At 37.1% G+C, this 21674-nt stretch overlaps 1 protein-coding gene across 1 annotated transcript; it reads left to right on the top strand.

The window, feature by feature from the left end:
• The first annotated feature begins 16166 nt into the window (after positions 1-16166).
• LOC118486554 (zinc finger protein GIS2-like) lies at positions 16167-16499 on the top strand. The gene has a single exon (XM_035983083.1). It carries the CDS (start codon positions 16167-16169, stop codon positions 16497-16499), a length of 333 nt encoding a protein of 110 aa, XP_035838976.1.
• The last annotated feature ends 5175 nt before the right edge of the window (positions 16500-21674 follow it).

Raw genomic sequence — 21674 nt, 5'->3', positions numbered from 1 at the left:
AGTATGAATCTATACTGCAGGGTATACTACCTGCTTGAGCAGCTGCAAGTGCCGCAGCAACTTGAGCTTGAACGAGAGCCTCTAGCTGGGCTTGAGTCATGTTAATTCGTCCAGACATGATCTTCATAGCAAATGCAACATGAGTTAGAGAGGTTCGCGAATAGAGCGATGACAGAAGAGTGTAAGCACATAGGGGTTCTCATGTAACAACGTATAGTAAGCAATGTAATCTAGCATACTACGAGCAAAGTTCTAAGCAGTTCTAGCAAGCAGGTAATAAACATAAACCTTATTACCTAAGATGTCGAGTCTTGCACGTGGAGCGAAGCGTCGTTGTGGATCATCGAGAGCACTGTTCTGGTTATAGTCTGGTTTAATAAAAACGTTTTCCCCATATTAAAACCGAGTTCTCTATAACCAATGGCTCTGATACCAATCTGTCACACCCCCAAAATTCACACGCGGAGTACCACCGCATGGAGGCGTGACTGACCAGGATCAAGCCATCAATCATATTGAACATAGCATAATTTAAATAAGTAAAATAATTCGTTAAAACCCAACTCAATATAATTGATGTTCTAAACCAAACATAGTATCAATAGCGGAAGCATAATAATGTAATCCCAAGGTAAATCATAAGTTCAATTATTCGAAACGTTAAACATAATATTCGCGATCCATTGCCCACAACGACCCGCTCCTCCAGTGCAAGCTCCAAATGTACCTAAGGTCCTGCAAGGCATGTAGCAGAAGAATCAACAAAATGGTTGAGCGAGTTCACAGTACGTAAATGTATAACAGTATATATATCAGGTGATTCTACTGGGCCGATAGCAAGTTCTATTAGCGGGGGCTTCCCATGTTAGTGAACCACTAGACTATCCGTACTATCCCTGTTCTTCACATCCGAGAACAGTAGCGCGTATGGGGTGTACGTAGGTTTTACGTACGTATCCTTCAGAACCGAGGATAGGAGACGCGGGTGTGTACGCGGGTTTCGCGCACGTATCCTTCGAACCGAGGATAGAAGTAAGCAATGCGTACACATATGTTTTACGTGCGTGCCTGATGTAACACCTCGAATTTTTCGTCCAATGACGTGTTAACACGTGTCATTTGATTACACGTGGCATCCATAATAAATAAAGGACTAATTTTGACAAACCTTGAAAGTATATATAAATTCGAGGGTTATAAATGTCAACAAGGGTAAATATACTGTATAGTAACCCTAAATGGTGCTTGTACCTTCAAACGAATAAATCATGAATCGTACGGAAGCGAAACGCGGAAGAAAGTGAGAGATTACGAGCCACAGGGGTTAACTGTGTCAACATGTTTAATTATACCTCTGAGTGACCCTTTAACGTTCCCAAGGCTTCGTAACAGTATTATACGCTCACTAGAATATACTGTAAAAATTCCGCGAAGTTCCGTTTTAAAACGAGAGAGTCATACTCAAATTCGTATGAGAAGGGTTAAAAGCGTCAATAATGAAAGTTAAGGCTTTCTGAATAATTAATAAACTAACCGGGGACTTAATAACGCGGGTAAATATCACGAGGTCCCTAGTTGTAATTAACCGAGGGCCAAACCGCAAAGTTACCCCTTCAAACCCGAAAGGTCAGGTAAATCATTACGAAAGATTTCGTTATTAATTACCAGATTTTGTCATCATTACAAAAAGATTTAAAAATCCTGAAATTCTAACCTCAGGCGGCCCGCGTGAAGTTTTGGGTTAAGTTGAGGCGGGCCGCGAGCCTCCTCTTTTTCTCGCCTGATTTTTAAAAGTCAGGCGGCCCGCGTACAAAAGCATGGATTCTCCATGCGGGCCGCGTCAGGCGCCCAGATGCAGAAACATGTTTAAATAGCCTGTTCAGCCTTCTAAAAGACATTTAAAGCCTTTAAAGCCTTCCAAGAGGCCCCTAATTGACCCCTAAACACTAGGGACACATGTTGATGAGTTGTGGTGAGTGCTAGACCTTGTTGTCAAACAATTGTGGTGAGTGAATTCACTATAAAAGGCCACAAGTGTTCAAACAATCCCACACACCTTCATCTGCATTTGTGGAGCACTTCTGGAGCTCAAGCTTCCTCCCAAGTGATCTCTGGTCGTTCATAGGACCCTTGTAAGTATGCTCGACCTTTTCTTGTTGAGTTTTCGCTTAGTTATAGCCTAGAAGTCAAACCGTCGTAATTAACGGTTGACTTAAAGATTAATCACAATTGGTCCAGTGATTTGTTGAATCAATGATAGTTATAAGTTGGTAATCATGTGGGCTATAAACCCTTAAAAGGGCACCCTGTGATTCCCACTCTATCTAGGTCGAATGTCGGGTCAAAGTTGTTTATAAAAAGTCAACAGAAGCTAGATTTTCGATTTAACGCATAAGTAACAATGTAGAAGGCGTATAACCTATTTTGTCATTCATATAGCTTGATAATAACTTTAAGAACTGATCTAAGCTTGATGATCCGACAATTTATTGTTTTGACCCGGTTCGGAACCGAAAGTCGCAAAAGTTTGACTTTTGCATTGACTTCAGTTCTGACCCGTTAAAGATCGATTTAGACATGCCTTAGGACTCTCTTAGGACCAGGTTACATGATGGTATAAACCTCTGTGACCGGTTCGTGGTTTGTCCGAGTCTTTTACGCATTTCCGCTAATTACTTAAAAGTTGACCGTAACGCCCTTTATAAACTTAAACGAGATTTTTGGACATGTGAACGGATCATGACCTTGGTTACTGAATTCTAAACATGTCCCTAAAATTTCATGTCAATCCGAGGTCCAGAATAAGAGTTATGCCAATTAGCGCAAATTGCGAAACTTTAGTAATTAAATAGCGCAATTAGCATAACGCCTATCTAAACCCGGATTTCGACACCAAGCCTTTTACTCACTGATGTAAAATAATATTTTGGGATTTTTAAAGATTTTTAATTATTTTTACCTTGCTCATAACCTGCGGTTATGGCTACGGTTCGGTAAATACCGAATATGCCCTTTTCGGCCATAAATCGAGTTCTATAAGGTCTTTTGACCCGATTCCAGTTGCTACTGATTTTAAATAATAAATAAAGTATTTTACACTTTATAAACGGATCGGGAAACTCAGATTCCCTGTAGAACTCTAAAACCTCTTTTATAATCTTTAAAAAGACCGAAATACCCCTACGGGGCATATTATTAACTTAAACTCATTACGGGCATTATGGAAGGTATCCTACTGATACCACAACTTCTTTAAAGTATATTGGCTTAGGAAAACAGTGTAGGACTCTAACGGATACCCGTTGCGTCCTTTGCGCGCACGGTTCGGCTTATGTAACTAGTTTACATAATTTAGCCGAAACGGGTCAAACTATATAGTTTTAACCCCAAAACCCAGAGTATGATTGTTATACCCATATGAAACAAGTCTTCAAACTTGTTGGGTCAGAATCACACTCCATTCACGGTTTTCGCCTTTCACGCGATTAAACCGTAACAATTCTTTAAGACTGACCGGTCTAAGCTTAGGCTTAATTAAAAGACCCGTTAGCATTCTAATTGGTTATTTATGCCATCGTTCCAGACTAGAGCCTTCCGGTAAATTGTACCTACGCTTACTTAAGTGAATACGGCTGAGTTATTATTCTTGCTATTTTAAGACAGGAGCTAGCTCAGGTAAATACTCTTAACTTATTTCCCTATACGGGCTTGGGATACGGTATAATAATACCGCTTGGTCGGGTATTGAATATTTAATCGGATTGTGATTAAATTATTGAGGTAACCCGGTTTGATCTGTATTATTTGAAATAAAAGCCTTTAGGGGTTAATGACCATGTCCCGGATATCCTTGACATCATTGTATTATAAAATGGTCACGTCTTATGCACGGGGTGTAGGCATACACCTGACAGTTGCATAAGGGAAACGGTATCTCACGCTCAGTGGGCCTATACTTGTGATGTGTCTATTAATCATGACTCGGTTTCTATATCGGGCCCTGAACGTACAACGAACATGTAAATCTGTATACAAGATCATAATTATGATTGTCTCAAGTTATAAAAGATTAATTTTGCCTCTGTGCATTTTAATCAAAGTGTCAAAAGAGTTTGTGCCTGGTGCATCTAAATCAATTTTCCTAAACTCTTTTCAAATGAGTCAGTTGAGTGTATTTACCAGTGAAAACTGACGTATTTTCAAAAGTCTAAGTGACAGGTACAAGTACGTAATAGGCTGGAAGCTGCTCAGGACATTAATAAGGAATCTTGAAAGTTCTAGGCGTCTAAAGTCTGTAGAACAATGTTTATAGATCTGCCTGTGGATCCCTTACTTTCCGTTGTAATACTTGGATATTACTTTTATTCGGAATAAAATATATTTATCTTTTGCTTCCGCTGTGCATTCATATATTGTGTGGTTTGACTATATTGTTGCCAACTACGTCACGGTAATCCCCCACCGGGCCCACTGGTGAGACACGTGGAAACCGGGGTGTGACAGGTTGGTATCAGAGCCAACATTGAGTGAATTAAACACTATCCTTATGTGTTTAATCTCAATGACACAATTGCACATACTTGAGTCTAGACTTAACATAGGAATATTCTAAATTCTGATCTGGAAATTTTGCTTCCAAATTTTTATACGTCGCCAAGCGAAGGAGCTGTAATAGGAAGTCTCCACATCCGGAGTCTTGAACTGCTGAGCTTCGTACCGCGACCAGGATGAAACGTGCAACCAAGGAGAAAGCATTCAGGAAATGAATGAAGAAGAAACTCCTCTTGCTGAAGATCGTTTCCTTATTAGTCCTTATAAGGACATAATTATCTTTCAGTCTCTGCGAGGACAACATTATTCCTTTCAAGTCCCGCTTAGGGCAACTTTATACTTCCACTTTTATATAATGGAATGATTAAGTTTAGACTTTCATTCTAAATAAGAAATATTAAATAAATCAAAACCATTCCTTTTATTTGATCTGCCTAAATAAAGAATCTTAAGGGGGTGAAACCTAGCCTGGTGTCTTTTAAGATCCGGTCATGATGGTACGACCTAATTAAAAGATTCAGATTCGCTGTTAACCTATGTAAACATGTTAACAAATCATGGCAGATGTGATTCGTTAAAATCGCACACGTCATTCTTATACAATAATCCTTTAAAGGATTTCAAAACCCATATAAATAATTCATACACTACTAGAAAAAACACCTTTCTTGACATGCATTGCGTGTCATAAAAGGGTCTTTATGACACGTAAATGCGAGTCGTTAATTGAGGAGTCATAAAATTAACATGACATGCATTTGTGTGTCATGTTTTTATGACACACATTTAATGACACGCATTCATGACACACATTTATTGACACACATTTAATGACACACATTCATGACATTCATTTTATGACACCTTTTAATGACACACATTAATGACACTCATTTTATGACACTCATTTTATGACACTTTTTAATGACACACGTTCATGACAAGCATTTATGGCACATATGTATGACATTCATTTACGCGTGTCATGCTTTAAATTGTATAATTTTTTTTATAAAATTACTAATTTGCCCTGGATACATGTATAATAACAAAAACAATAAATCTTTTTCATAAAACAAATACACATATATATATACCAAAACAATCCATTACATAATCATTTGTCAAGTATGCTACAAATATTTAAGGTTAACAAAAAAAGAATTGTTTTGTCAATACATTATCAACACCTAAAATACGATTTATAACTTAAAAATAGAGTTAACCAGATAAGTCGACCAATCTTCACGAATGCCATCCATATCCGCAGCCGAGTATTCTTCTACTCCTTTCCCAACCTGAGACAACAATTAAATAAAATAAATCTTAAAAATCAGAATTTAATCCTAATATATGAATTTAAGCATTTGTTTGAATATAAATACATATTTCTCTAATATACAGACTAAAATATGCTTAAACTTACATTATCATTGTCAAGTATTTCAACTCCTTCGTAAGCTATCTCCTTCACGAACTTCATCACATAGTAGCCCCATTCAGTACCTCCTGGCTGACGTGGACACTACCACAATTAAAAATATCAAGAAATGTGAAACCATTGCGATTTATGTTTAAACTAAAGGGTGTTAATATTTACAATATCATTACAACCACAATTTACATAAGGGATTAAGTGCTTACCCTAGCGTTAATCCATACGAGTTTAACCCTTATGTTGGCACCACTTTCTGAAGCATACACGGCCGTTGCCCTGTAAAAAATCAAAATTATATCAAAGTATATTCCAACTCTTTTATCATCCATTATGATAATTTGTATTACTTGCGTATCAATAATTTGCCTCACCTGCTCATCGACACTTCTAGGCCGTAAGGAATCAAGATAATAGCAAGTACTTGTTTTCAGGTTTAGTACTGCCAACACCCAATGGTTTCTTCAAAATCCAAAATCCAAAATCCAAAATTCAATCAAAAAAAATTAAGATAATAGTCCTTTACGAATACTTATTTAAAAGGAAAATCAAACCCGGGGTTGTAGGGCAATAGGATGATGTCATTGCCCTTTCTTTCATATAATCGATCTGCAACCGCTCTACTTGCATCCTCGATGCATTTGGGTTTGGGTTTGCGTTGATCAGCCCGCGAAATTACAGACGGGTTCATAAAACATATTCCACGATCATGTATTTTCTCTTTCTTAATTTGCTCATACAGAAACCTGCAGTTAACATATATAAATCGAATCAATAAAATAAATTTTGTTTTATGAACGGTAATTTATACTAGATATAGGTACTTACATTATATAAGAAGTGATGACAGCACCTGTCAGCTCGGTGAATGTAAAAACCGCTTCAAAATCATCACAATTTAAGTACATGTAACTATCATGCCCAAATAGATCGTACTCAGATGCAACCATGTAGAAATAACTAAACCATCTTTTCTTGGGTACCCCTTCTTAGATCCTAGGTGAAAACCTTTATTCAAAGATTCAATCTCAATGCCCAAAAACTCACTATATACAACAAAATAAGTAATCCTTTTTTCCTCTTCCTTACCCTTTCTTAATAATATCCTTTGATTAAAAGCTGAATTGTGAAACCTAAAAACACTGTGCTAAGATAACCAAAGCATCATTTGCATAAATATACATTATTATAACAATACTTGTAAAAATCAAAGTCAAATTCGATATAACATTTTCAAAATCAGCAACTAAAATATATTTGTTGGCTTCAAAACATAAAAAAAAACTCTAGTTATAGAACATGATTTTACAACTTTTGATGCTCAAAAGACAACTCACTTTAGCATACTTATGCGAAATTGGCCATTCACCACTGATTGTATACACCAAGACAAATTTTGTAATGTATATAAAACTACTCATATTCCAATGGATGATTTTGGAATCTGGAAACCCGCCCATTCGTATTCTCATAGTCGTAGCCGCTGATGGCTTTAAGAAACCCAAAATATATAAAAAAAACTCAAAAAAAAATTGGAGGCCCAAAGCCCTAGCCTTAGAATACTTGAGCCATGGGCCAGCCCTGGTGAGCAAAATAATAACCATATAATGTTAGAATATCTAAGGACATGTCAAAATTGAAAACCAATACATGTGTATTTCTAAACTATGTTTTACAGAGTTAACCAAAATTCTAAACTCACAACCGAGAGTTGTGAACTAGCAACATAAAGTGATAAAAATTAATTTCATAAAGGTGAACTTAACAAATTAACACGAAATACTCAGTTAATATGTTTAGGAACATTAGTACATTACCTTTGTTTTAAATGTTGAAGTAACTATAGCACTAAAGCTCTTTGAAGCCTTTCATCAAACAGTTGGCAGGCATCTTCAAACCTATTGAAAAAATTATATATAATGAGTATGTTAAAACATAGCTTTAATGATACCAAAGAAAAACAAAGCATCAATGTTGTCCATACAATGCATGCTAAGAAAAAAAAAGTAGTTCAATACAGTCTCATAAACAAGCAGTATCGGTGGTTGTCCAGGGTGGAGCGTCCGCATGGCTATCTGGTGGTGCCTGTATCACACCTTCATCTGGAACTACGTGCAAAAGGGGGAAGCCTTTCTTTGAGATCGATTCAGTGTTATCGATGGAATCGATTACGGCCTGCGGGAGGGAAACCGATTTTGATGAATGAGGGGGAGGAGGGAAATAGGTTAAGCAGTTTAATTTGGGGATAATAGATTTGGGGGAAGTAATATTTAGGAGGGAAGTAATATTTGGATATATTTTGAAATATAAGAAGTTACCGCTATATATTAATTATTTTTTATTTTTGAATACACATAAAACATGTTTCAAAATAAATAAATTTGTTTATAAGTACGAATAAGTAATTATAATATTATAACTTATTTTTTTCTATTAAATAGAGGTTATATAGAAACTTAAATAATAGTATATATTATGTATATATGTATTAATTGGGTCGTAAACCACTTAGAGATGGCAATAAGGCCTGTTTGGGACGGGTTCAAGTAATCTCAATCCAAACCTGATTAGATAAGCTTATCCTAAACCCATCAGGTTTCTATCGGGTAATTACCCGTAGGGTATCGGGTATACCTGCAAGTTTCGGATAAACCCATTAATTTATAAAAAATACCCACAGGGTATACCTCACCCAAAACTCATTGGATATCTATCGGGTAATGATAAATCAGATACATTTAGCATTATCACTATAAATATATATCAGATAACTACAATGTATATAAATAAAATACCAAAATGTATATAAAAACTACTCAAATGTATAGATGATAAAATTATAGTATGCCAATATTAAATATATATATATATATATATATATATATATATATATATATATATATATAGGGGAGGGTTATCTTGAGAACGCTAAATATTGCGAGAACCGTGAGAACGAATGAAAAAACCAATCAAAACCAATTTTTTTAATCCAGATCTCATTGTAACTAAGATACAACATCAAAAAACGAATTTACAACATCAAATAATTCATTTCTCCTTTCAAAATCATTTTTTTTAGATTTTCTACACATGTGTAAATATAACAGATTTACACATGTGTAACTGGCAAATTTACACATGTGTAAATTTTCTTTATTTACGATTTCACATAAATTTAAACGTGTAAATTAAATTTCTAACATTGTATTCGAATAATAATGATAAGTGTAGAAAAAAATTTTGAATTTGAATTGTTTTTGACAAAGTTCTCGCGGTTTTTTGATTCGTCTCGCGATATTTAGCGTTCTCATTTAAACCCTCCTATATATATATATATATATATATATATATATATATATATATATATATATGGGTGTGTGTGTACTCACACATATTTAAAAAAAATATAAAAAAATTATATCGGGGATTCAATCGGGTAAACGGTTAATCAGGTCAGGGGTAAACAAGTATATCACCAAATCCCAAACCCATCCCAAACCCGCACAAAACATAAAATCTAATCCCAATCCCTTACTCGACTTCCTAAGCCCAACCCGTCCCAAATGTGTCGGGTTTCTTGCATGGTTGCAAAAGTCGCTAGGCACTCCTAGTCGGCTTTGAGAGTACTCGGGACTACTCGGGAAGTACTTGGCCTAGGCGGATATTACTCGGGGAGTAATTAGCCTAGACGAACAATGCTCGGGCCTCGGCAACCTACCTTGTAGCGAGTACTCGGAGCCTAGGCTGGACTTTTACAACCATAGTTTCATGTTTACCCATTGGGTTCAGGTTCGGTTGTCATCCCTACATATTAGCTTTATAAGGATGTATTGGGTCATAGAGGATTAAACTGGGTTGTAGCGAGTCACGCTTTACTGTTATGAGTAAAATTAGACCTCACATGTTTTAGTGGATTATAATGGGATTTATTGGGCCATTTTGGATTTCAAAAGGTTAGATCTTGTGTTATAAAAACCATATACAATATAATAAGAGGGCAATAATAAATCATACATGTGTTAACAGATATATTGGGTCGTAATATGCATGATGACTCTTTATGGGCCACGATGGGCTTTATTAGGTCGTGTATGGTGTTAGTGGGTCAGATCAAATTTTATTGAGTTGTATTAGATCATAATAGACACTAACCAACAGATCATACATGTCTTGATAGGCTAGAGCGGGGTTTATTTAGTCGAGATGAATCTTAATAGTTATGTTGGGGTTTGGCGAGCAATATTAGCGTATAGTGGGCAGTCATAATATAACAACCCTCGGTAAAACCGACATTCTCATAATAATTCCGACACCCTAATATAATTTTAAATATGTCAATTTGTCTTTATATGCACCCCGTATGTGAAAACCGAGCCTAAAATATAAAATAACATATAAAATAAATTAAAAACCTTAAAAGATAAGCTGAGGCGGGCCGCGTAGGGCCTCACCTCAAGCTCATGCGGGCCGCGCGAATGTGAAACCAGACTTCGCCAAAACCATAAGTTTAGGCGGGCCGCGTACAAGTTTGGTTAAGTCCATGCGGGCCGCGAGCCTCCTGAATTGTGGCATGACCCGGAGCCGACACGTGTCATCATCGTGTTGAAGCTAGTAGGTGATCCGGACAAGCTACGCTTTGACCGCCTGTTGACGCGGGCCGCGTAAGGCCTAGCCTTACTTCACGCGGGCCGCGAGGATGTCCGATTTCACAACTATAAATAGGAGGCAACGGGAGTTCAGTCTGCTCGTTCAATTTTCGATTCTCAAATCACACTTTCTGTAGGGAGTTATTATAGCCGGGTATTATACCCCCTAAATTAGCGAGGTTCTGCTACGATGTAAGTATTATAACCCCTGGAGACGTATTAGATACGCTGCCCGATTGATCTAGTGTTCCGTAACGGCTGTCGTGGTTCTGCCCGACGTAGTCGTTGGAATGCCGTCTCGGGGAGGGTATTACTAATGTTAAAATGGGTTATTATACTAACACGTGCATTTGTGTACATTATAGATATTCACCAGGAAATCATAAAGGAAAACCCTAAAATAGCAATGTGAGTAATCTCCTTTTTGTTAACAGTTTTTACAAAACCTTAACCTTTTTATAATGCAATTTAGCAGTGATTGAGTCTTTGTAATTCTACAATTACTGCCGGTATGTTGGGGTTTTGTATACAAAATTGGAGTAACGTTACCATTGGACGACGAGTTAGCCAATGTGTAATATGACCCTCAGTCAGACTTGACACTACTGAATGAGTAATTGGGTAGATGGAAACATTGTAATCGCCCTCAATACTGTTTAAGTTAAATTAAAAATTCTTGATTAAACTGAGATTCATTCACCAGTATTTTCCACTGACAAAACCTTTTTAAAACGCGTTTCAGGTAACAAAATGTGAAAGCCAAACTAGAAGCCAGCTGGACAGCACTGAAGGCTTGGAAAAGTGGCTATAAAAGTTACCTAAATAAAAGAAAGCGTTTATTTCAATAAAGTGGGATTTATCCCTGTAATTCAGTGTGTAATAAAAACTTGGGTTTCACCCATGTGTTTGATATTATAAAATAAGGTGGTTTACTCTGATTTAAACATTTCCTAACTACGGTCCTGATGAAATTTCCGCTGCCAAATAAATTAATAACGTGATACCACCGCAACTAGCTCACGGCCGCCCGTTCCCGAGAAAAAGGGATCGGGGGTTGTGACACACAAGTCATACCATCTTAATGGACATATTAGGCCATATTAGGCCATAGTGGATCTAAAATGGTTATATCGACCTGTAGTGAGTATACTAGGATCATATGTGTAATAATAGTTAATGCATTTTTATTGGAGCATATCAGGTCTTAACTGTTATGACAACTCTTAGCGAATCATGTAGGATGACAATTGAGTCTGAACCCGATGGGTAAACTTGAAACGTAACATATTTGGTACGGATTTGGGCCAGTTATTGGGATTGTTGATATTACTGTTTACCCAACCTAATTGTCTGATAAAGTGTATCTGTTTACCCGATATAATTTCTTTTATATTTTTAAATATGTATATATATGGTACATCCATATCTTTTAGTACATATAGGTATCTTATTTTGTACACATTGAGTTATTTTATATATTTTTATAGTAATAATACCAAATGTAATTGATTAGCAGTTACTTGATAGATTACCTAATGGATTTTGAGTTGGGTATATGCCTACTAAAATATTTTAAAAGAACGAGTAAAAATAATTGTGATATAAACGTTATAATACTTGAGAGTTAATTATAATTTAGATTTGTAAATAAATAGCAACATTTATATTACATTTATTGTTAAATTAATAGTACTTGGAAGTTTTGATAATTAGGAGCGAAAAACTTTAAAGAAGTTGGAGGAAAAGTAAGTATGTAGAAATTTTAAGATAACTAATCGGAAGTAGAATATTCTATACTTACAAAATACTAGAATTGTATTGTATATGTATGACACACAAAAACAGTTTCATAAATTTATTAAATTTTGTACAACTATTACATTTTTTTCTTGACACGCATTTAAACGTCATAAAATAAGTGTGTGTCAAGATGGATCTTGTTTTTTTTATGACGCTAAAAAGATGACACACAAAAAAATGTGTCATAAATATATTAAATTTTGTAAAACCATGACATTTTTTTTCTTGACAGGCACTTACGAATGTCATAAAATGAGTGTGTGTCATTATTTGCGTGTCAAGATAAATCTTGTTTTTTTTATGACGCTAAAAACATGACACGCAAAAAAGAATGTCATAGATTTATTAAATTTTATAAACAATGACATTTTTTTCTTGACATACGCTTTTGTATGTCATAAAACATGTGCGTGTCATTGTTCGCGTGTCAAGAGGAGTGTATTTTCTAGTAGTGATAAATCATGGGTTAAGTCATCAATAAAGATGATCACTTATTAAAACATCCATTAGTGGTGTAGTGCCTACGGGCCAAACTTATTAAAACATCCATTAGTGATGTAGTGCCTACGGGCCAAACTTATTAAAACATACATTAGTGATGTAGTGCCTACGGGCCAAACTTATTAAAACATCCATTAGTGATGTAGTGCCTACGGGCCAAACTTATTAAAACATCCATTAGTGGTGTAGAGCCTACAGGCCATACAAATTGTCATATAAAACAAAAGGGCAGTGGTAGTCTATGACTCCCTGTCAGAAAAAGGTAATGAACTAGGTTCAAACCTCAAGGCTTTGATTCTCTGAAATCCTAGCTTATAAGGTATAAATGTCCTAGTGACTAGGCCTATTGTGCCAGAATACCTTCATGCTGTGATTCTCTGAAATCATAGCTTATAAATTATATATGTCCTTGTGACTAAGCCTTTTGTACTATTACTAAATGCCTCGATCCCAGACGATCATGGCTTATAAATTAAACTTGTCTACGCGACTAGGCCAATTGTGCTATTATTAACTTATAAATTAGGATTTATGATAAGATCCTAAATAAAATAAATACCCTTCCTTCCCTGCCAGTAGGCATTTTAAAAAAAAAAAAAAAAAAAATCTCAAGGGTAAACCTAGCCTATATGACGAGGCCAAGATGGTAGGACCTATTCAAGAGATTCGAATCCTTGTTAACATCCGTAAAATGTTAACACTCCTGGCAAACGTGGTTCGATAAAATCACGTAAGTCATCCCTAGATTGGGTTATTCCAAACCTTCCTTATTAAAATAATCATCCCTTAAGGAGGAAGTGCCACGGGCTATAATACACTGTCCGATTGCGACATCAACAATTGTGATCTTTCGAAATTCCCCATCCTAAGGGGATGAGCTATGCTCAAAGCCCTCTAGACGATAATCCTGTCGTCATGTCATTATTATGACCACTGAATGACAGTTGATTTAAATTAAAGTACTAATCCTGTCGTCATGTCATTATTATGACCACTGAACGACAGTTGATCAAATTAAGTGCTAATCCTGCCGTCATGTCATTATTATGACCAATGAACGACAGTTGATTAAATTAAGTGCTAATCCTGCCGTCATGTCATTATTATGACCACTGAACGTCAGTTGATCAAATTAAGTGCAAATCCTGTCGTCAAGTCATTATTATGACCACTGAACGACAGTTGATCAAATTAAGTGCAAATCCTGTCGTCATGTCATTATTATGACCACTGAACGTCAGTTGATTAAATTAAGTGCTAATCCTGCCGTCATGTCATTATTATGACCACTGAACGACAGTTGATTAAATTAATGGCACTGATCATGTCGTCATGTCATTACTGTGACCGCTGAACGTATCATCAGTGCAATGACTATATGTCTTAACATCTTACGAGATGTTAATTGATAGGCCCCCAGGCCAGAAATTTTAATAAAGACAGTCGTAACTTACAACTCCCTGTCAAGAAAAGGCAAGAACACGTTGAGGCCTAAATACCTTAATTCTACAAAATCAAGGTTGATAATATAAAGTTGTCCCTGTGACTTGGTCTCTTGTGCCATAATTATATAATATTAAATTAGGATTTATGATAAAAATCCTGAATAAAATAAACATCCCTCTTTTCCCTGCCAGTATGCAGTTTAAAAAGAATCTTAAAGGTGAGACCTAGCCTACACGGCCAAGATGGTGAAACCTACTCAAGGGATTCAGATCCTTGTTAACACCTAAGCACATGTTAACACTATTGACAAATGTGATTCGGGAAAATCACAACAGTCATCCTTATATTAGATTCTTCCAATTTTCTTATCTGGCCTAGTGATTTAGAAATCACGGCTTGTGTCATCCTATAAGATGATCACATTATAAACATCCGATAGTGATGAAGTGCCTACGGGCTAAGCTTGTTGTCCGATAAGACAATGACAGTGGTGGTCTGTGACCTCCTGTCTAAAAGTGTTGGACCAGGTCCAAGCAAAATAATCGGTAGGATCCATACGATCTCGACTAATAGCATCTGAGAAGATGATCATATTATAACCATCCCTCAGAAGGGAAATGCCCACGGGCTATACCTATTGTCCTAAAAGACAAAAGACAGTTGAAGTCTACAACTCCCTGTCAAGAGAAGGTACTGAATGCAATTCAAACCTTAATACCTTAATTCTCTGAAATCATGACTTATAAATTAAACCGTCCATGTGACTAGGCCTTTCGTGCCACTAGTAAAACAGTTATTGTTTTTATAATTAGGTTAAGTTATAATACAAATCCTAAACAAATGTGATTAATAAATTAACCAAATATGGTCTCTGTTACCATGGTTAATGAATTGCCATAAAAGACAATTCCATAATAAGCTCCCAAGTAAACTATTGTCCTTGTTCTATGTAACAGTTCAATTAAATGGCTGGCTCAGATAAAATTAATAGCCACCCAAGGGAGAACAATGATAACGCCCGAATTAATTTAACGGGTGCTGAACTAAAAGCGTTGGTAGACGACGCAGTTAAGAAGGCCTTAGAGCGGCAGTACGAAGAGTATAGTGGGACTCGTAGTAGGACCCTATCTATACCACATTCGAAGCCTCCTTCCAAGAAGGATGAACCCAAGAAGGAAGATGACGAGCGTCACCCTTCTAATAATCACAGCGATCCGTCTCAACAGATCATACTGAATCAAGGACCCCATGATAAGGGTTGCTCCTACAAGTACTTTGTTTCATGTAAACCCCGGGATTTCACTGGGGAGAATGGAGCTGTAGATTGTATGACATGGTTAGATGAAATGGATACGGTTGTGGACATCAGCGGATGCGCTGAGAGGGATGTGGTCAAGTTCGTGTCGCAATCATTTAAGGGTGAGGCCTTAGCCTGGTGGCGGTCGTTGATTCAAGCCACCGGGAAAATCCCTTTGTACAACATGACTTGGGATCAGTTCGTTACTCTTATCAAAGAGAATTACTGTCCTCAACATGAAATTGAGAAAATTGAAGCTGGCTTTATATCCTTGGTTATGACAAATTTAGATTGTCAAGCGTACCTCACCAATTTCAATACACTGTCCAGACTGGTTCCTTACCTAGTAACACCGGAACCAAAGAGGATTGCTCGCTTCATTGGGGGTTTAGCCCCAGAAATCAAGGCCAGTGTTAAGGCCTCAAGGCCTGCTACGTTCAGGTCAGCAGCAGACCTGTCGCTATCTCTTACACTTGATATAGTCAGAGGCATGGCTGCCAAGGCCTCTGAAAATGGAAAGAGAAAAAGGGAGGATGAGAATTCTCGTCGCTCCGATAGGAAGAGTTCCGGGTTAAAAAGAGACAGTCAGCAGTCGGTTGAGAAGACCAAGTGCAAAACCTGTAGGAAATACCACCTCGGGAAATGCAGATTCGAATCTCAGCCCCTACCTTGTGGGATTTGCAAATCACAGGAACATAAAACCCTGGATTGCGAAAAGCTAAAAGATGCAACCTGTTACGGTTGTAACGAGAGGGGGCATGTCAAGACCAACTGCCCTAAGAATCAGAAGAAACCCGAAGAAGCCAAAAGAACAAACGCATGAGTCTTCGGAATGAACGGCCAGAAGATGGTGCAGTATTATAAGGATACAGCGGGTACCTTTCTTATCAAACGGTTATGAAGAAAATAGTTACTACTGGCACATATAATTCCATAAGAGATCATATTTGTTGAGAACTATTGACTCCGCATGTTTAGGATCTCAATCATTTGATATGAGATAGGAATTTGTCATTTGTACCTAAGAAAACGCTCCAACAAATCTTAGATCGATGTTGCATCTATTAAAAAAAAATCACTCTATCCTCGTGGCAGACTTTTGAGCTGTCCAAAAATTCATCAATATAATAAAGACAGAAGTGACGTTTTGATCCCCTGTCAAGAAAATGATGAATTCGGCCGAACCTTAAATGCCGTTTATGGTCTTTCATGACCTAGACTAAACATAATGAATATATATATATATATATATATATATATATATATATTAAATAACGTTCATTGAGAATGTTAGTACTATATTAACCTATATGGTCTATAAATACCATGGCTAGTATATATTAAGGCCATCTAGATAAAGAGTAACAGTTGTTGGTTTGCAACTAATAAATTGTTTTAATGGCATTAGAAATCTGGAGTACTTTCCCTAACCTTTATCATAAATTTAAATGCCAAAAGTTTTATTTTGAATCAGATACCAATAAATCCTTCATAAACAATAAATATAGCAAGCTTTTTACAAACGTTTCATAAAACCCTATATATTTAGCATAATGTAAAAACCTACGGATGGAAAATTCATAAGAATCCTTCCGAAAAATCTAAAAGTACTCTTTCTTCGCAATAGAGTACGACAACATATGTTATTATTTCTCATTGTTTTTCTATCACCTACGAATGCCAAACTATGTTTGATAAAAGTACCATATGAGGATTGGCGTATACTGGCGTGTCCCATAGATTATTTCCATGCCTGATCAGTATGGAAGTTAATACATGGAACCCCGGAACTACCCCAATGATCATATTATACAAATATCGACTAGTAGTATTCGAAGAAGATATCCATAATATTGTCCAAGTAAAGCGTTCCGAAATAAGGAATTCATGGACTTATAACATAAACATATCACGTATTAACACAAATAATAATGAAGGAACAGGAGCCTGAAATATGGAAAGTCTCTGTAGTCTCCCTGTATCTCGATTATCTCTTTCTAAGATTATCCTGTTTATCTCCCGAAAGGTGAGAAGGGTTAAGATGCATATCCCGTTTAGGACTGCATCATTAATATGAGACCTACCACTAATCAAATTCTCCTACGACAATAGCTACCATACCAGCATTAAGGTTGCGCCTTTCGAGGCATTATACGGTAGAAAGTGTAGAGCGCCCGTCTGTTGGGCGGAAGTCAGAAATGTCCAATTATCCGGACCAGAGATAGTGTTCGAAACAATGAACAAGATTGTTCAGATTCGTGACCATCTCAAAGTTCCCGAAATAGGCAGAAGAATTACGCAGACCCAAAGGCGTAAAGCTTTTCACTTCGAGGTAGGTGAAAAGGTGCTACTAAAAGTATCACCCTGGAAGGGGGGTGATGCGCTTCGGTAAGAAGGGCAAACTGAGCCCGAGATACATAGGACCTTTCGAGGTTATCAAACGTGTCGGATCAGTTGCCTATAAGCTAAACTTACCAGAAGAGCTCAATGGAATTCACAATGTGTTCCACATCTGCAATCTAAAGAAGTGCTTCGCTGATGAATCATTGGTGATCTCACACACAGATGTGCATATAGATGAGAGCTTAAAATTTTTGGAAAAACCTTTGTCGATTGAAGATCGACGGGTGAAGAAGCTTCGAAGGAAGCATGTACCGATAGTAAAGGTCAAATGGGATGCCCGTAGAGGTCCCGAATTCACGTGGGAAGTCGAAGCTACAATGAAAGAAAAGTACCCCTATTTATTTGAGTAAATCTCGGGTCGAGATTTATTTTAAGGGGGTGAGGATGTAACACCTCGAATTTTTCGTCCAATGACGTGTTAACACGTGTCATTTGATTACACGTGGCATCCATAATAAATAAAGGACTAATTTTGACAAACCTTGAAAGTATATATAAATTCGAGGGTTATAAATGTCAACAAGGGTAAATATACTGTATAGTAACCCTAAATGGTGCTTGTACCTTCAAACGAATAAATCATGAATCGTACGGAAGCGAAACGCGGAAGAAAGTGAGAGATTACGAGCCACAGGGGTTAACTGTGTCAACATGTTTAATTATACCTCTGAGTGACCCTTTAACGTTCCCAAGGCTTCGTAACAGTATTATACGCTCACTAGAATATACTGTAAAAATTCCGCGAAGTTCCGTTTTAAAACGAGAGAGTCATACTCAAATTCGTATGAGAAGGGTTAAAAGCGTCAATAATAAAAGTTAAGGCTTTCTGAATAATTAATAAACTAACCGGGGACTTAATAACGCGGGTAAATATCACGAGGTCCCTAGTTGTAATTAACCGAGGGCCAAACCGCAAAGTTACCCCTTCAAACCCGAAAGGTCAGGTAAATCATTACGAAAGATTTCGTTATTAATTACCAGATTTTGTCATCATTACAAAAAGTTTAAAAATCCTGAAATTCTAACCTCAGGCGGCCCGCGTGAAGTTTTGGGTTAAGTTGAGGCGGGCCGCGAGCCTCCTCTTTTTCTCGCCTGATTTTTAAAAGTCAGGCGGCCCGCGTACAAAAGCATGGATTCTCCATGCGGGCCGCGTCAGGCGCCCAGATGCAGAAACATGTTTAAATAGCCTGTTCAGCCTTCTAAAAGACATTTAAAGCCTTTAAAGCCTTCCAAGAGGCCCCTAATTGACCCCTAAACACTAGGGACACATGTTGATAAGTTGTGGTGAGTGCTAGACCTTGTTGTCAAACAATTGTGGTGAGTGAATTCACTATAAAAGGCCACAAGTGTTCAAACAATCCCACACACCTTCATCTGCATTTGTGGAGCACTTCTGGAGCTCAAGCTTCCTCCCAAGTGATCTCTGGTCGTTCATAGGACCCTTGTAAGTATGCTCGACCTTTTCTTGTTGAGTTTTCGCTTAGTTATAGCCTAGAAGTCAAACCGTCGTAATTAACGGTTGACTTAAAGGTTAATCACAATTGGTCCAGTGATTTGTTGAATCAATGATAGTTATAAGTTGGTAATCATGTGGGCTATAAACCCTTAAAAGGGCACCCTCTGATTCCCACTCTATCTAGGTCGAATGTCGGGTCAAAGTTGTTTATAAAAAGTCAACAGAAGCTAGATTTTCGATTTAACGCATAAGTAACAATGTAGAAGGCGTATAACCTATTTTGTCATTCATATAGCTTGATAATAACTTTAAGAACTGATCTAAGCTTGATGATCCGACAATTTATTGTTTTGACCCGGTTCGGAACCGAAAGTCGCAAAAGTTTGACTTTTGCATTGACTTCAGTTCTGACCCGTTAAAGATCGATTTAGACATGCCTTAGGACTCTCTTAGGACCAGGTTACATGATGGTATAAACCTCTGTGACCGGTTCGTGGTTTGTCCGAGTCTTTTACGCATTTCCGCTAATTACTTAAAAGTTGACCGTAACGCCCTTTATAAACTTAAACGAGATTTTTGGACATGTGAACGGATCATGACCTTGGTTACTGAATTCTAAACATGTCCCTAAAATTTCATGTCAATCCGAGGTCCAGAATAAGAGTTATGCCAATTAGCGCAAATTGCGAAACTTTAGTAATTAAATAGCGCAATTAGCATAACGCCTATCTAAACCCGGATTTCGACACCAAACCTTTTACTCACTGATGTAAAATAATATTTTGGGATTTTTAAAGATTTTTAATTATTTTTACCTTGCTCATAACCTGCGGTTATGGCTACGGTTCGGTAAATACCGAATATGCCCTTTTCGGCCATAAATCGAGTTCTATAAGGTCTTTTGACCCGATTCCAGTTGCTACTGATTTTAAATAATAAATAAAGTATTTTACACTTTATAAACGGATCGGGAAACTCAGATTCCCTGTAGAACTCTAAAACCTCTTTTATAATCTTTAAAAAGACCGAAATACCCCTACGGGGCATATTATTAACTTAAACTCATTACGGGCATTATGGAAGGTATCCTACTGATACCACAACTTCTTTAAAGTATATTGGCTTAGGAAAACAGTGTAAGACTCTAACGGATACCCGTTGCGTCCTTTGCGCGCACGGTTCGGCTTATGTAACTAGTTTACATAATTTAGCCGAAACGGGTCAAACTATATAGTTTTAACCCCAAAACCCAGAGTATGATTGTTATACCCATATGAAACAAGTCTTCAAACTTGTTGGGTCAGAATCACACTCCATTCACGGTTTTCGCCTTTCACGCGATTAAACCGTAACAATTCTTTAAGACTGACCGGTCTAAGCTTAGGCTTAATTAAAAGACCCGTTAGCATTCTAATTGGTTATTTATGCCATCGTTCCAGACTAGAGCCTTCCGGTAAATTGTACCTACGCTTACTTAAGTGAATACGGCTGAGTTATTATTCTTGCTATTTTAAGACAGGAGCTAGCTCAGGTAAATACTCTTAACTTATTTCCCTATACGGGCTTGGGATACGGTATAATAATACCGCTTGGTCGGGTATTGAATATTTAATCGGATTGTGATTAAATTATTGAGGTAACCCGGTTTGATCTGTATTATTTGAAATAAAAGCCTTTAGGGGTTAATGACCATGTCCCGGATATCCTTGACATCATTGTATTATAAAATGGTCACGTCTTATGCACGGGGTGTAGGCATACACCTGACAGTTGCATAAGGGAAACGGTATCTCACGCTCAGTGGGCCTATACTTGTGATGTGTCTATTAATCATGACTCGGTTTCTATATCGGGCCCTGAACGTACAACGAACATGTAAATCTGTATACAAGATCATAATTATGATTGTCTCAAGTTATAAAAGATTAATTTTGCCTCTGTGCATTTTAATCAAAGTGTCAAAAGAGTTTGTGCCTGGTGCATCTAAATCAATTTTCCTAAACTCTTTTCAAATGAGTCAGTTGAGTGTATTTACCAGTGAAAACTGACGTATTTTCAAAAGTCTAAGTGACAGGTACAAGTACGTAATAGGCTGGAAGCTGCTCAGGACATTAATAAGGAATCTTGAAAGTTCTAGGC

Source organism: Helianthus annuus, chromosome 2 (genome assembly GCF_002127325.2).
Source record: "Helianthus annuus cultivar XRQ/B chromosome 2, HanXRQr2.0-SUNRISE, whole genome shotgun sequence".
NCBI lineage: Eukaryota > Viridiplantae > Streptophyta > Magnoliopsida > Asterales > Asteraceae > Helianthus > Helianthus annuus.
This window is presented reverse-complemented; position numbering and strand designations above follow the sequence as displayed.